This window comes from Polypterus senegalus, chromosome 7 (assembly GCF_016835505.1).
Source record: "Polypterus senegalus isolate Bchr_013 chromosome 7, ASM1683550v1, whole genome shotgun sequence".
Taxonomy (NCBI): Eukaryota; Metazoa; Chordata; class Cladistia; order Polypteriformes; family Polypteridae; genus Polypterus; species Polypterus senegalus.
In genome coordinates, this window is record NC_053160.1 from 26,313,140 (window position 1) to 26,328,726 (window position 15,587).

General features: G+C 40.9%; 1 protein-coding gene across 1 annotated transcript in view; it reads right to left on the reverse strand.

Annotated features, from left to right (window-relative positions):
• The window catches only part of cmya5 (cardiomyopathy associated 5), a 75,122-nt gene that overhangs the window by 16,242 nt on the left and 43,293 nt on the right, over nt 1-15,587 (reverse strand). Inside the window, exons 6-8 of the mRNA XM_039758375.1 lie at nt 15,326-15,447; nt 10,563-10,697; nt 7,646-7,792 (exon numbers count right to left, since the gene is read on the reverse strand). Of these exons, the coding sequence (XP_039614309.1) occupies nt 7,646-7,792; nt 10,563-10,697; nt 15,326-15,447 (404 nt within the window). The remainder of the gene's footprint in view (nt 1-7,645; nt 7,793-10,562; nt 10,698-15,325; nt 15,448-15,587) is intronic.

Sequence of the window (15,587 nt, forward strand, 5' to 3'; positions counted from 1 at the left end):
TATCCTAAGGTAAAATGCTAATTGCAGAGCACCATTAGCTTAAATACTTGATGCTCTTTGATGTCATGCATTGCAGTGCTATGGTGATAGCAACTGGAGGCTTGTACCCCACAACAGCATGGTTATGATCTTGCAGAAATAACTTTAAATTGTAGGTCTTTGATTATGAGAAAACCTGAACAAAATGCAGAAGTAATGACATCACCATCATAACAAAATACTTAGATAGAAAGATAATCAGGAGTGATTCACAACAACAAATAATAAGACCACATGACAGTGTGGTTCTCCCATTTCTAATTCTTTACTATTAAATGTTGTGGTGGATTGCCAGCATTTTACTCTGGCCCTCACCCCCTGGCCGCTAGGAGGAGCTCTCCCGAGAGCATATACGGGCCCCGAATTCCAGCAGGGCCTCCTATGTAGTTTTTATACACAGCCCTGCTGGATACCTTGGGGGCCACTGGGAGTCGCTGTTGGGAGGCCAATGGACTCATTTAGGCACCATGACCCAGAAGTTCGTCACAGGAAGAGCGACTGGCTTCCGGGGTAAAGAAAAGTACTGTTTACCCTGACCCGGAAGGAATAAGGACTTGTGGAACTGTTGGGCAGAAAGACTTCCGGGTCAGGAGGAATAAAAGGACTCTGGGAACTCCCAGACAACGAGCTGAGCTGGGTGGTAGGAGGGCAACGCGTCTGGGAGTGGAGGATTGTTGATTTATTATTGTGATTTATGAATAGTGTAGAGTGGAGGGTGCTTAGTGCACATTGTTATAATAAAAAGAATAATTGTAGCACTTTTACCAGGTGTTTGGCGTGGTACCTGAGGGTTCAAGGGAGCACTACTGCCCCCTACTGCGACACTGTATAATTTTCAAGCTTAATGCTGTTAGCTGAGAGTGATCTGAATTCAGACATTTGAAGGTCTTGCTTTCAAAAATTGTTGTGTTACCTTTAGTATTTTATATTTTGAGGGTCTGACATCTCATAGTTTTGCCACTTTTTCAGGAAACTAAAGACCTTATTATACCCATTTCAATTACAATTTCATTGTAAGACATTTTCCGATAGCATGCACTATGAAATTAATCATAAAGAACATATGTTGCCAGACTGCCTACATCCCTATTCTTTCACCTGTCATACAATTATAACTTCTCTGTGATCCACCAAAATATCCAAAAATTGCAGATAGATGGAAAGCTACATAGACCAATAGATGAAAGCAAAATACAGTCAAGGAAGCAGCAGTGTCAAAAGCCAAAAAGGATCATAAATCAAAACAACAGGCAGTTACACAAACTGAAACTCATAGTAAAAAAACAAAGAAGAATCTTGTCCCTAAATTATACCATACCATTGTTTAAGCCTGCTTAATCCTGAGCAGAATTGTGGGGTGCTGAAGCATATCCTAGTAAGCATATAGTGCAAGACGGAAACAATCCCTGGACAGGGTGCCAGCCCATCACAGGGCAAACACAATTCCCACACGCATACCACACACTCGAATCTGGAGCCAATTTAGCATTGCCAAACCTGTATATTTTTGCACTGTGAGAGAAACCTAAATTGACTTTTATCAAGATAAACACACCACAAGAATTTACACAGTGTACAGAAATTTGAAAAGAATGACCAGCATGCCACTGTGTTTAACAGGTGGCGAATGATGGCTCAAATTAGACTTAAATTGGCTCTTGATTGGCAACCAACATAGTACTAGTAAACAGTACTGGCATAACAATGAAGGGATAGCTACAATAACAGCAAGTATCCAAAAAACAGAATACAAAATGAAGTTCTATGAAGAAACACCCACTTTATCAAAAAATCCCAAATAATGACCCTGTACCTTTACTTTATATAGCACTTTTGACAGTAGAAGTGCTTTACAGAGCAATTCATCCACCAAAAGTGATGAATATCATCACTCACTGGGTTTCCTGTCTCACTGAAAAACTGCAGATACCAAAATACATTTGAACAACTTGATGCAGAGCAGAAGAAAAATTTAAAAGATGATTCATGAAATAAATAAAAATCGAAAGAAAATTAATTGCTTCTGATTTCCAGGAATAAAACTACAAATCATCTTCGCAGGAGTACTTTGCATTGGCTTCTTTTCCTTTACTGGAGACAATAACAAATCCTTTTCCTTCAGATAAAATGACATTAATCATATAGTGTCCTTAATTATTTGTGTCAGCAAGTTAAACAGTTGAAAAATAACTACTACATATCTTAAAATACAGATAAAAAAACAAAAAATACAAACTGGTTGCAATAATACACAAAGCAATAAGGTCATAACATTTTTTATTCCATTGATTTAAATATTAGTTTTACTGAATTAGCACACAATTTAAGAGAAATTATTGACATAAGCCTATCTGTTGAAACACACAGTACAACACTAACACCTGCTTTTTCTATCTTAAGAAATTACAAAAATGAACACAATTTCTAAATATCTAACACTAGCCAACCCGCAGTGTACCATACGCCGCATAATCAGGCCGGTTTTTTAATGATTTTTAAGCACAGGGAGAAAATTAACATTTGAAAAATCGGTAATGTAATAAATCAGCAAGAAAAGCAACATTATAACAATGCACGGAACGAAACAACACAGTAAAACAGTTTGCTATGGTTCACGCGGTCATGCGACGTAACCGAAAACTTGGTTTTTAAAGACTGCTTACTTTATTGTGTTTTAACCTCAGTTGTAAAGGATTGTTTTGAGGATCCCATGGGATACCCCTCGCAAACCGTTTAACACGCTACATATGGCGATTCGCCTCCGCGAGAAACATGCCTCTATGAACAGTCAACATGGCTCGGAGGAGCCAGGAGTTGGTGGGCGTGGCTCCTTCTGTGTGCGCCACAGGTGTCTTACTTGTCGGCGGCTCAGTGAGTCCACGCCCCTTCCAGCGTGCTTTCCATGATTTTCTTGCCTTAGTGAATTATATATTAATATAGCCAACCCACGGCGTACCATACGCCGCATAATCAGGCCGGTTTTTTAATAATTTTTTAACACAGTGAGAATTTAACATTTGAAAAATCGGTAATGTAATAAATCAACAAGAAAAGCAACATTGTAACAATGCATGGAACGAACCAACACACAATCGTCCATGCGGCGCACAGGTGCGGAGGGTGGAACGGGAGGAGAGGAGAAGGACGTCCACTCGCTCCCTCCGTCATGCTAGTCTGCTGATTTCTCGTCCAGTATGCACTGCCTGCTCATGTGCCCACCTCCAACTCATCACTCGAGTCGTTGTCGTCTTTGTACAGTCCAGATGCAGCTGTGACTCACGTAGACTTTTCATTGCTCTGTGCGGTTTTGGCTGCCTTTCTATATATAATCCACCAAGACACCCAACCACGGTAGCAGAAAGGTGGGAGGGGGGTGTGTACAAAGTGCAGGAGCATCTAAGAAGACGCATGTTTGTCGCGGATGCGAATTGCTGTATGTAGCGTGTAAAACGGTTTGCTATGGTGCACGCGGTCGTGCGTCGTAACCGAAAACTCGTTTTTTAAAGACTGCTTACTTCATTGTGTTTTAACCTCAGTTGTAAAGGAATGTTTTAAGGATCCCATGGGATACCCCTCGCAAACAGTTTTACACGCTGCATATGGCGATTCACCTCCGCGAGAAACATCTACTAACTAGTAAGTCTACTAATCTACTAACAGTCAACGTGGGTCGAAGCTGCATGTGACCTCTACGACAGACGAATATAAATGACGCCGGTTTTTCTGTGTCGTTGCGTCCAAGTTGGTGGGCTTGGCTCTGTGAGTTGTCGTCGTATCCAATGGTCTTGGAGTTGGTGGGCGTGGCTCCTTCCTGCGTGCGCCATAGGTGTCTCACTTGTCAGTGGCTTAGTGAATCCACGCCCCTTCCGGCGTGCTTTCCATGGTTGTCTTGCCTTAGTGAATTATACAGTATATATAGATACTGAGAAATTCATGCATGCATTTTACTCTAGTAAAACTAACTACTGCAATGTTTTTTTCACAGGCTATTCATATCATTTTTTTCCAGCCTTCAGTTCACTTTTATTCACAATTATTACTAGATGTAGGACGACGAACACATAACTCCTGTCCTTAGGTTTTCACACTAGCCTCCAGTCAAACTTAAGGTCAATTTCAAAAGTTTTGCATGGCCAAGGCCCCATTACTTATCTGAACTTATCATTACAATAGTGTACATTATTATCTCAAGGTGAGAGATCTATTACAGGTTTTGGGAAGCAAAGCTTATAGCTACACGGAAGCAGCAGAATCATCTGCCCGATTTGGTCTTAGCTTTTAAATCCAGGTTGAAGATTAACTATTTTAGGATAGCATACCCTGATTGGAGCTGCTGAGTAGCAGTTCATATTGCAACTCAATGGTTAGTCATCTGCACAATAATTTGAGCAAGACAATAATTATAAACTGGCTATTCTCTGCTCTGGTTCTCTTTTCAGTTTCCCGCATGTGGCACTTGTGCTACTGCTATACTGCCAAGGTGTCGATCCCAGAGACTGTGGTAGGTAATGGCATTCAAAGATGAAAGGACTCATTAATCTTATTAGACTACCTAGCACAAACATATAAAAATTTGGAATTCCCAAGATTGAAAAGGCAGTCAGTTGGCTTACATCTCCAAAACTGTAACTGTGTCTGATTTTGTCCTTGACTTTCTATTATAATTGCCCATGGACTCCCAGAGTTTCATCCTGGAGTTTTTGTTTTCCTCTCTTTCTCTAAAAAAAGAAACACCTTAACTTTTAATGGACATATATCGTAATATTTGGTTGTGAGGTTCCGGCTAGATATAGTCGGGCTCATCTAAACACACAACTTGGACTCTGGAACCAATCTCCTTGTGAGGGGCTGGACTCTCTACCACCCTGGAGCTGCCCCCAGTGAGAGGCACCAAGTGGGTGTGGGCATACTTATTGCCCCCCCGACTTGGTGCCTGTTCATTGGAGTTTACCGTGTTGGACAAGAGGGTAGCCAACCTCCGCCTTCGGATGGGGGGACTGGTCCTAACTGTTATTTGTGCGTATCCACCGAACAGCAGTTTGGAGTACCCACCCTTTTTGGAGTCCCTGGAGGGGGTACTAGAGGGCATACCTTCTGAGGACTCCCTCATACTGCTGGGGGACTTCAATACTCATGTGGGCAATGACAGTAAGACCTGGAAAGGCGTGATTGGAAGGAATGACACAACCAAATATCTGAATCCGAGTGTTTTTTTTGTTATTGTACTTCGATGTTCGTCATGAATTGTCCATAATGAACACCATGTTCAAGCATAGGGGTGTTCATATGTGCACTTGGCACCAGGACACCCTAGGCCTCAGTTCGATGATCGACTTTGTGGTCGTGTCGTCAGACCTGCGGCCACATGTCTTCGACACTCGGGTGAAGAGAGGGGTGGAGCTGTCAACTGATCACCACCTGGTGGTGAGTAGGCTTCGATGGTGGTGGAGGATGCCGGTCAGGTCTGGTAGGCCCAAATGAAATGTGTTGTGAGGGTCTGCTGGGAACGTCTGGCAGAATCCCCTGTCAGAATTAGCTTCAACTCCCACCTCCGGCAGAACTACGACCACATCCCGAGGGAAGTGGGGGACATTGAGTCCAAATGGGCCATGTTCCATGCCTCTATTGTTGAGGTGGCTGACCGGAGCTGTGGTCGTAAGGTGATCGGTGCCTGTCGTGGCAGCAATCCCCAAACCCGTTGGTGGACACCGGCAGTGAGGGATTCCGTCAAGCTGAAGAAGTACTCCTACAGGACCCTTTTGTCCTGTGGGACTCTGGAGGCAGCTGATAGGTACCGGCAGGCCAAGCAGAATGCGGCTTTGGTGGTTGCTGAGACAAAAGCTCGAGCGTGGGAGGAGTTTGGGGAGACCATGGAGAACGACTTTCGGACAGCTTCAAGGAGATTCTGGTCCACCATCCCGGCGTCTCTGGAGAGGGAAGCAGTGCAGTGTCAACACTGTATATGGTGGGGATGGTGCGCTGCTGACTTCAACTCGGGACGTTGCGGGTCGGTGGGGGAAGTACTTCGAAGACCTCCTCAATCCCACTAACATGCCTTCCAATGAGGAAGCAGCACCTGGGGACTCGGAGGTGGGCTCCCCCATCTCTGGGACTGAGGTCACCGAGGTGGTCAAAAAACTCCTTGGTGGCAAGGCCCCGGGGGTGATGAGATATGCCCAGAGGTCCTCAAGGATCTGGATGTTGTAGGATTGTCCTGGTTGACACACCTCTGCAACATCACATGGACATCGGGGACAGTGCCTCTGGATTGGCAGACCGGGGTGGTGGTCCCCCTCTTTAAGAAGGGGGACTGGAGGGTGTGTTCCAACTACAGAGGGATCACAATCCTCAGCCTCCCTGGAAAAGTCTATTCAGGGGTCCTGGGGAGGAGGGTCCGTCAGATAGTCAAACCTCGGATTCCGGAGGAACAGTGTGGTTTTCGTCCTGGACTCCGCCAGGGCTGGCCTTTGTCACTGATTCTGTTCCAAACTTTTATGGACAGAATTTCGAGGCGCAGCCAGGGCATTGAGGGGGTCCGGTTTGGTGGACTCAGGATTGGGTCTCTGCTTTTTGCAGATGATGTTGTCCTGTTTGCTTCATCAGGCCGTGATCTTCAGCTCTCTCTGGATCAGTTTGCAGCTGAGTGTAAAGTGGCTGGAATGGGAATCAGCACCTCCAAATCCGAGACCATGGTCCTCAGACAGAAAAGGATGGAGTGCCCTCTCAGGGTTTGGAGCGAGATCCTGCCCCAAGTGGCAGAGTTCAAGTATCTCAGGGTCTTGTTTACAAGTGAGGGAAGAATGGAGCGTGAGATCGACAGGCAGATCAGTGCGGCGTCCGCAGTGATGCAGGCTCTGCATCGGTCTGTCGTGGTGAAAAAGGACCTGAGCCATAAGGCAAAGCTCTCAATTTACCAGTCGATCTATGTTCCTACCCTCACCTATGGTCATGAGCTAGGGGTAGTGACCGAAAGAACGAGATCGCGAATACAAGCGGCTGAAATGAGTTTCCTCCGCAAGGTGTATGGGCTTTCCCTTAAAGATAGGGTGAGAACCTCAGTCGTCCGGGAAGGGCTCAGAGTAGAGCCGCTGCTCCTCCATATCGAGAGGAGTCAGATGAGGTGGCTCGGGCATTTGATCAGGATTCCTCCTGGACGCCTCCCTGGTGAGGTGTTACAGGCACGTCTAACTGGGAGGAGGCCCCGGAGAAGACCCAGGACACGCTGGAGGGACTATGTCTCCCGGCTGGCCTGGGAACGCCTCAGTATTCCCCCAGAAGAGCTGGAAGAAGTGACCAGGGAGAGGGAAGTCTGGGCATCCCTGCTCAAGCTGTTGCCCCCGTGACCTGATTTCAGATAAGTGGAAGAGGATGGATGGATGGATGAATGGATGGATGGATATATCGTAATAATTTGTTTATATTAATGCACTTGTAATTGTTCCGTTTAGCCGTGTGAACCTATTTTGTATTTTACGTTTGCTCAAATTGCATTATAGTTTTGGGACTGTTGCAGTGCTCTGAGCGTGTACTCTATGAAGAGCACTACCCAAAAAAAAAAATCACCCATGCACAGTACAGTACAAACAAGCAGGTATGGTTACCTTACCTGTTCGAAAGGATGTCTTCTCACTAGGTAGGCTACATCCTGTATAGTTGACTGCCATAACCCACACCAAGTAGCACTTATCAGGTTCTAGGTCCTCCAGTGTACAATAGCTCTCTTTCACAGTCACCCTGTATTCTTCAGCCATTGCTGTAATTGTGAAAATAATAAAAGACAATTATAATGGATTAGGGTTTACTCTATGTATACCATTTCCACAAATTATTAGGCATGTAAACTTTATACCCCTGTGTTAAAATGAATAACTAATGACCTAGGGCAAGCTTCTAGTTCTTCCAAACACGTTCAGATTATCCAATTTAGACCACAGAGAGAGCTTTCTTTAATTTGGAGTCTCTGAGACTTCATATACTTTAGAGCCTTTAATGATAATCCCAAAGTGCTTTATATAAACAGTAACAGTTGGTGTCTTTTCTTGTGGAGACAGCGTTAATGCAGTGGGATCTGAATTCAAATATGTGTAGTACCTATTATGACAGTAATGTCTGTCTCTGTCCACTTGAAAAACCTCAGCCCCCAGTGAGCCAGTTTTGTTGAAACACTGCACACTTATTCTTCAAGGTAATTTGTCAAGACAGTTAAATTCTATCTATCTTTAAACAAAGTAACATTCTGCTTGATTACAACTACAAATTATTTTACCATTTCAATTTTATCTTGGCTGAAGTTATATCAACTTGTATATTTTGCACATTTTCATCTGACAGCTGCTTGTATCCCCAGTAAAATTAGACAAATTTACAGCTTGCACCATGCTAGAGGAGTTGGTTAATGGTAAAATGTATGACAAAGAGTTGGGAGTTATGGCCTGAAGGGACACTTTTCATCCTGTATACCTTGAGATGCGAATTAAAAAGTTAAAGATTAGTATTACAGTTGGCATTCCCGTTATACAATTAGTCAATTCCTTTCCTTTAGTTATTTAGATTAGTTTCACAATACAGAACTTTCACAATTATTAACAGCATATCAATCAATGCCATTTTCACATCACTTGAGTTGAAACCTTCTGTAGATGAAAGCTATTGGCCACCATAAGCCTTTTTAACAACATGACATTGTAAAGTTCTGTTAAAAAGCCGGTAGTATTATGTCAGGGATCTTCTGTCAAAATGTCAATCAAAAATGATTAATGACTTGATGGCCCCACCCCTTCCATCTGCTTGGTGGGTTTAAATGATGTGCCCCACCCCCTGTCAATTGATTGGTGAATTACAACCTGTCTCCTCCCTAACCCCACCCAGACCCCGCCTTAATCCCACCCCTGAACCTAATTGGCCAGGCTTTGTGTCACGAGCATTTTGATTGGTGTTGGTACCACCTTAATCCCACCCCCTCTACCTGATTGGTCAGGCTTTGGGTCAAGAGCATTTTGATGGGTGTTGGTCCCGCCTAAATCCCAACCCCTCCACCTGATTAGTTCAGGCTTTGTAAAGAGCAGTTTGATGGATGCTGCCTCTGCATTGCCCCCTGGTCTGTGAACACCTGTTTGTTGGCTGGCAATCCTCTCCCTGCCCCTTCTCCTGAGGCCCTTTATATGACCTTGCCATGAACCCAAGGCCTGATTGACATGTCCAGACATGAATTGTCTGCCTCTGACGGGGTAAAGAACACGTTCAAATAAGCCCCTCCCTGTTGTGTATAAAAAGCGGTTCATCTTCTTCAGCTCTATAGACTCTGTGAAGAAATGGAATCGATTACCAATGCCCCAATGAAGCGTTGGATCCGCAGGGTTTATTTGAATGACCGGTTGAATGATGTTAAAAGCGGCAGACAAGGGCCGGACTAAATCGTCCAAAACATGGGCAGAATCAGGCAATGACGAAAAGGAAAACTGCCCACCACCTTTAGTATTCAATGCATGAATTTCTGAAAGCTGAAGCGGCCGATGAGTAACGGACTAAGTTGTCCGAAACATCGACAGAATCAAGTGATGATGAAATGGATACCCCGTCTTTATTCTAAGCCACGTCCCTCCCATTTACAATAAATACTCAGTTATCAACCGGTGCCAGATCGAAGACCCTGTAATTTCAGAACTCATTGAAGCTTTTAAAGGGGGCGAGGCCATCAAGTCATCAATCATTTTTGATTGACATTTTGACAGAAGGTCCCTGGCATAATACTACTGTAGTCTAATAACACATTTAATTGCATTGTTATCACTGTTACCTTTGAATGTGACACATTGTTACAAAAATGTTTAATAAAAATGTGATAAATGACGTTGGAAAAAGTAACCTTAACATTACTTCTATTTATTATTTATTTTATTTATGTTAATATATTTTATTTCTATTTATGTTATTTGTTTGTTTTCTTTTATTCTATTATTGTAAAGTACTTTGGCCACAGCATTCCTATGTTGTTTTAAATGTGCTATATAAATAAATTGACTTTGACATTAACCAAAAAATATAAAATGTTCCAACTTTCATATCAGCTTACTTAGTCCTCAAAAGCACCTGAATGTTACCTCATGTGTACATTTGAAAACTTGTTTGAGTTACTCTATCCAGTGAATTGCATCCTGGAACATACGGTACACACACACAGATAGACATCACTCCAAAAGAAATCAATTCAAAATGCCTTCCATACATATGGTACATGCAGGGAAAGTAAAAAGTTCTAAAATTGCAGCATGCTGCAAAAAAGAATCCTAGCTATTTTAACATTATAATAATTAAGACAAACCACAGAGTGCTTTTAGAAAGAAAGAAAGAAAGAAAGAAAGAAAGAATGTTTAAGCATCACATGTAATCTGATCACTTTAGCTGAAGGGCAGGACTCAGTTCAGATAAACATTTAGAATAAAACAGTACCAAGTGAAATTTAATAATAAGCAAAAATAAATGGTGTCTATTAAAAATAAGAAATTGTTTAAATTAGTTAGTACCTCCTTGAGGATCCTCCATGCAATAAACCTGAAAGCAGTCAATCACATCTCCTTCATTGACTTTCCAGTAGACTGTGACCGAGCTACTTGTAGCTGAGTTTGCCTCCTGTGGTTGTAGGCGTGGGGTCTGGGGAACTGAAGAACATGCCAGGTATTATATTGATATACAAAAATTGATCATTATAAAATGTTTCTAATAGACTTCTGCCTCTAAACAATACTGTTAAAAGTCAAATGTTCTCTATTACAACTTACACAAATATTGTAAATCACTCAGGGTGGCACGGTGGCACAGTGGGTACCGCTGATGCCTTGCAGTTAGGAGACCTGAGTTCACTTCCCGAGTCCTCCCTGCGTGGAGTTTGCATGTTCTCCTCATGTCTGGTTGGGTTTCCTCTGGGTACTCTGGTTTCCTCCCACAGTCCAAAGACATGCAGGTTAGGTGCATTGGCGATTCTAAATTGTCCTTAGTGTGTGTTTGGTGTGTGTGTGTGTGCATGCCCTGCCATGGGCCGGCGCCCTGCCCAGGGTTTGTTTCCTGCCTTGTGCCCTGTGTTGGCTGGGATTGGCTCCAGCAGGCCCTGTGACTCTGTAGTTAGGATATAGTGGGTTGGATAATGGATGGATGGATGTAAATCACTCAGCTTAACTATTAATAAACTGCAATACAGAACATTTGAGCCCAAAGACAAAAAATGTACAATTTTCTTTTAAATATATCTTAAATTTAAACTAAAAGTAAATGTAGGAAACTTTGGGGAATTCTATTGTTATATGTTTTGGATTATACATTCTATGATCTGCTACTGAAAAGACCAAACAAGCAGCTTGGTAAAGGTGCGATCCCCACCCTTTATTACCTTTAAATTAAATTCTACTTAGGACTCTCACACACACATATATACATAAGTAAGTCAGTGTGATTAGGGGGCGGAGGATATTGGTTTTAAGGTTTTATTTATTATGAATATGTTCTTCTTAAGTTTGCATATGCTGGATTTATGTCCAAGTGTCTGTTGATGGCATTCTCATTTGATAGCCAAGATTCGGCCAGCTCTCTGGCACTTTTAGTACTGGCCTTAAATCTTACTTGTACATTGTCCCAGTTAAATGTATGTCCTGTAGATTTAGTATGTGTATAGATCAATGATAGTGAGTCCTTTCTTCTGATGGCATTGCGATGTTCCTGTATACGTGTTGCAATTCTTTTTTATGTTTGTCCTATGTATACAGCTGGGCAAGAACCGCATGGAATGCTATAAACTGTGTTTCGTGTTTCTGCTATCGATTTGTTGTTTTTAGCATTAAAGAGGACCGTGCGCAGATTGTTCCTCTTTAATGCTAAAAACAAGAAATCGACAGCAGAGGAGACTACCTGTCAAATTACTGAAGGTGACAGCCTTCCATCATTTAACAAGTTACTGTTTGAGATGCCAGCACACCATTGCTGTAAGATAATCTAATAGCTACACTGTAACAAGATAAGAGAATAATTTCCTTTTGTTTGTAAACTTTTACATTTTTTGACAACTTCTATAAAAGTAATGTGTAATGTAAAATAATTCTGAAGTATGGTGATGAACTATAGATGATTTATGATTATGAGGCCATCAGTTTTAAAAATATACCTCACAAAAGGCAAGTTTCAATATCATGATCTACTTGACTTTAAAGTCAGTCACTAGGATAAAATGTGTCAATCCCCAAATTTTCTACAGAGTGTACCTTTTAAAGAATTTACCTACTTAAAAAATAGTGTCATTTACCAAATTATTATATTGTAGACAAGGTGTGTGCAACTCTTATCCTGGACAGCCACAATGGCTGCAGGATTTTCTTCCTGTCATTTTCTTAATCAGTGGCCAGTTTCTGTAGTTAATTAACTTATCTTCTCTTTATTTTAATCACCTTCTGATAAAAGATGTGAAGTAAGTCAAGAGATGGCCAGCTAAATCAGTACCTCAGACTCCAACCAACTTTACTCCAAACAGTTTTCTAATTAGAAGCTGATTCTTGTTGTTAATTAAACCCATTATACAATTTCAATTGCTGGTGTTCTCATTCTGCTCCACAGCAGACATTTCTTAAACTGTAGAGTTTATTTTTTCTAAAAGAACATCAAAATGTTTTGTGGACCTGAGTAGGTCAATATTAATGAGATCTTGATCTTTCTTTATTTTTAGATATTGTTTGATGGACTGATTCATGTGTTGGCTCATTTTGTATCTTTTTATTGATTGGCTGCTAATTAAAGAAAAAATAGACAATTAAGGAGGCAAAAGTTAATTAGCAGCAAAAACCGGACACTAATTAAGAAAAAGGTTAGAACAAAAACCTGCAGCCACTGCGGCCCTCCAGGATCAAAGTTGGACACCCCATTATAGACAATATAAGGATCTCTACAAGCAAACATTTATTTTGAACATTTATTATTTCTTAAGAGGTGAAGGTGCAAAAGCTATATATCCGTAGCTAGAACAGCTAATATTTTTATCTGCATGGGCAGAGTCATCACTGTACCGTAATAGGTTTTCATATCTAGCACCATCATACTCTACTCTTTTAAACTCTTCATTCTTTGCAAGGCTTATTCCTGCTCTTCCCATCACTGAACTTGAGGCTTCAGGCACCTGGGACTGAAACATGGTCCAAGCCCTGATAGATGAACTGCATGATGGAACCCACAAGCAACCAAACTGAATGGGAGATACATGAGTGCTTCAAGCCTGGGGTTATGGCAAGTGTTAAATGTGGAGGTGAGGCCACTGTTGTGTAACAAACATTGATATACCTCTGATGCACTATGACTTAAGTATTTAACTTTATTAGTTTTAAATAATTCCAAGTTTTTAATTTAACCATTAAATTATGTGTTCCATTCCAATATTCTTCAATAAGTGAAGTTTAAAAAATGACCATACACTCTCTAATCCACTTTATCTAATTCAGGGTTGCCAGGGGCGAGAGCTTATGCCAGTAGCACAGGATTCAAATATGATAGCTAAATTTATGCAAATTACTAATGGTGAATTTTTTCACTTGTTTAAGAAATGCAGTTAAATAGTTCACTCCTGTTGTGATGAACAATCTGTAATCAGGTTATTATTTCACACTGGTGGCCTTTGTTTCTTAAAACCTAGCTAGCTTACAAAGAACAAATTTTGAGGACTGCATAATCCAACATATTAAAAATTAAAAGAAATTCTGATCTATTGCATCTGAAATAAATATTATGTAGTTTATCTTACTGCTTGTTTTTATTTGGCAAATTATAAATGCCATTCACATGCAAGTCTTAAACACCCAATCACAGTATAAAAACTGAAATCTGTTATTCAAATTTTTTATTATGTGAAAATGCTTAAAAGTGTATGACAAAGTGTAGACATGTTTTGAGTAATTTAGTTTACTGCCCCATTGCTGAAAATAGTCCTCCAAAATTCAAAGAATGCAGGCCTCCTGTTATGGAGGAATATTTCCAGAAAAATTAAATATCCACTTTGCTTGACAAGGGTTTGATACGGGAATCCTGTAGCTCATGCACAAGCTCAGAGGAGTGACCATGCACGTCAGACAGGAGTTCAATAAAGAGTTGCCCAGAATTACTGTGTGAAGCAGCTACTTTAAATTCAGTCATTATTAAGAGTTTGCATCTGAAGTGTCTGCTGTAAATGTGGCACATCATGGCTGAAGGTTTACATTTTCCACACTGCTGACAATTCACAATATGTTGCAGAGTTTAGCATTGCATGTTGGGCTCATTGACATAAATTTTACGATTTCTGAAGTAGTGAGATAGATTATGTCAGTCAGGAGGACAAATAAGGTAATCTCCTCTACATTTGCCACAGGAAATGTATTTTGTGGATGCTTCTTCCCATGACTGTTAAAAGCTTGTGCAAAGTAAATACATGCAAAGGGTGATAAAGTGCAACGCAAACACACAGACTTAAAATTCCTGAACATAAGGGTTTACATGGCCATATAATCTGGTAATTCGCAGAGAAATCTACCTCTGTTAATCAGGTTTCTCAGAGGCTAATCACCCAGTTTCTCTAGTTCGAATAAGGGTTTAAATAGAATTTTAGAAACTGGGTTTCTGTGAATAACTGGGTTATTGAGGCACATGTAAATACATCTAGTTAGTGTTCGATTTGGGGCTTATTTCATTTTATGTGTATGTCACAGTAATAAATAAATAAAAAAAATACTAAATACATAAAGAAATAGGAACAAAAATACATTTTGTGACATATTTGACTATTTATACTCACATTTCATGTTGGTATTTATTGTCACAATTCACAGTACTATGTATTTGCTTATTTATGCCTTTAATTTGTATACATATTCCCACATAACAGGAGGCCTGCATTCTATTTATTTATTTCTGCCCAAAATATTCCTCCATATCCACAGCCTGAAACAAGCACTGCAAAAGTAATAATTGCATTGGTTCAAGATGAGAAATTACCACAGAACATTTCTTCAGTTGAAGACCTCCAAGAATGTAGGTCAGTATTCATGCAGTACCATAACTACTAATAACACTATCGTGAAATAAAGAAGGAATGCTTAATTTTGTCAAGTCATTTTGCTCCCGGGTATCTAGTAAGTATTAAAATTAAAACAAACATAAGCAAGGCACTGGGTGGGGGGATAAAAAAGCAACCAAATTCAAAAAGCATAACAAGGCCAGACTGAAGCAATAACATCAACTCACTTTAATGTAGAAACTCTAAATCAAGGGAATATCTTCTTACCACCTATGCTTTTAAGCAGCTTGTGTCCATTTCCTGAGGTGCTTTTTGCATAATCTTCAAAGACCATGAAGGCACTGGGAGTCAGTTCCAAGGAAAGGGTGGCCTCCAGTGCTTTAGTGAGACTGGAAATGAAAAACGGAAGTCACGTGACGGAATGGTAACAAAGCTTGAACCCTAGTCTCAAGCAAGCTCCTGGTTCACACTGAACAATGCTCAATTCACATGAAATCCACTCTTCTCATTTGCTTTAAAAGTAAAAATA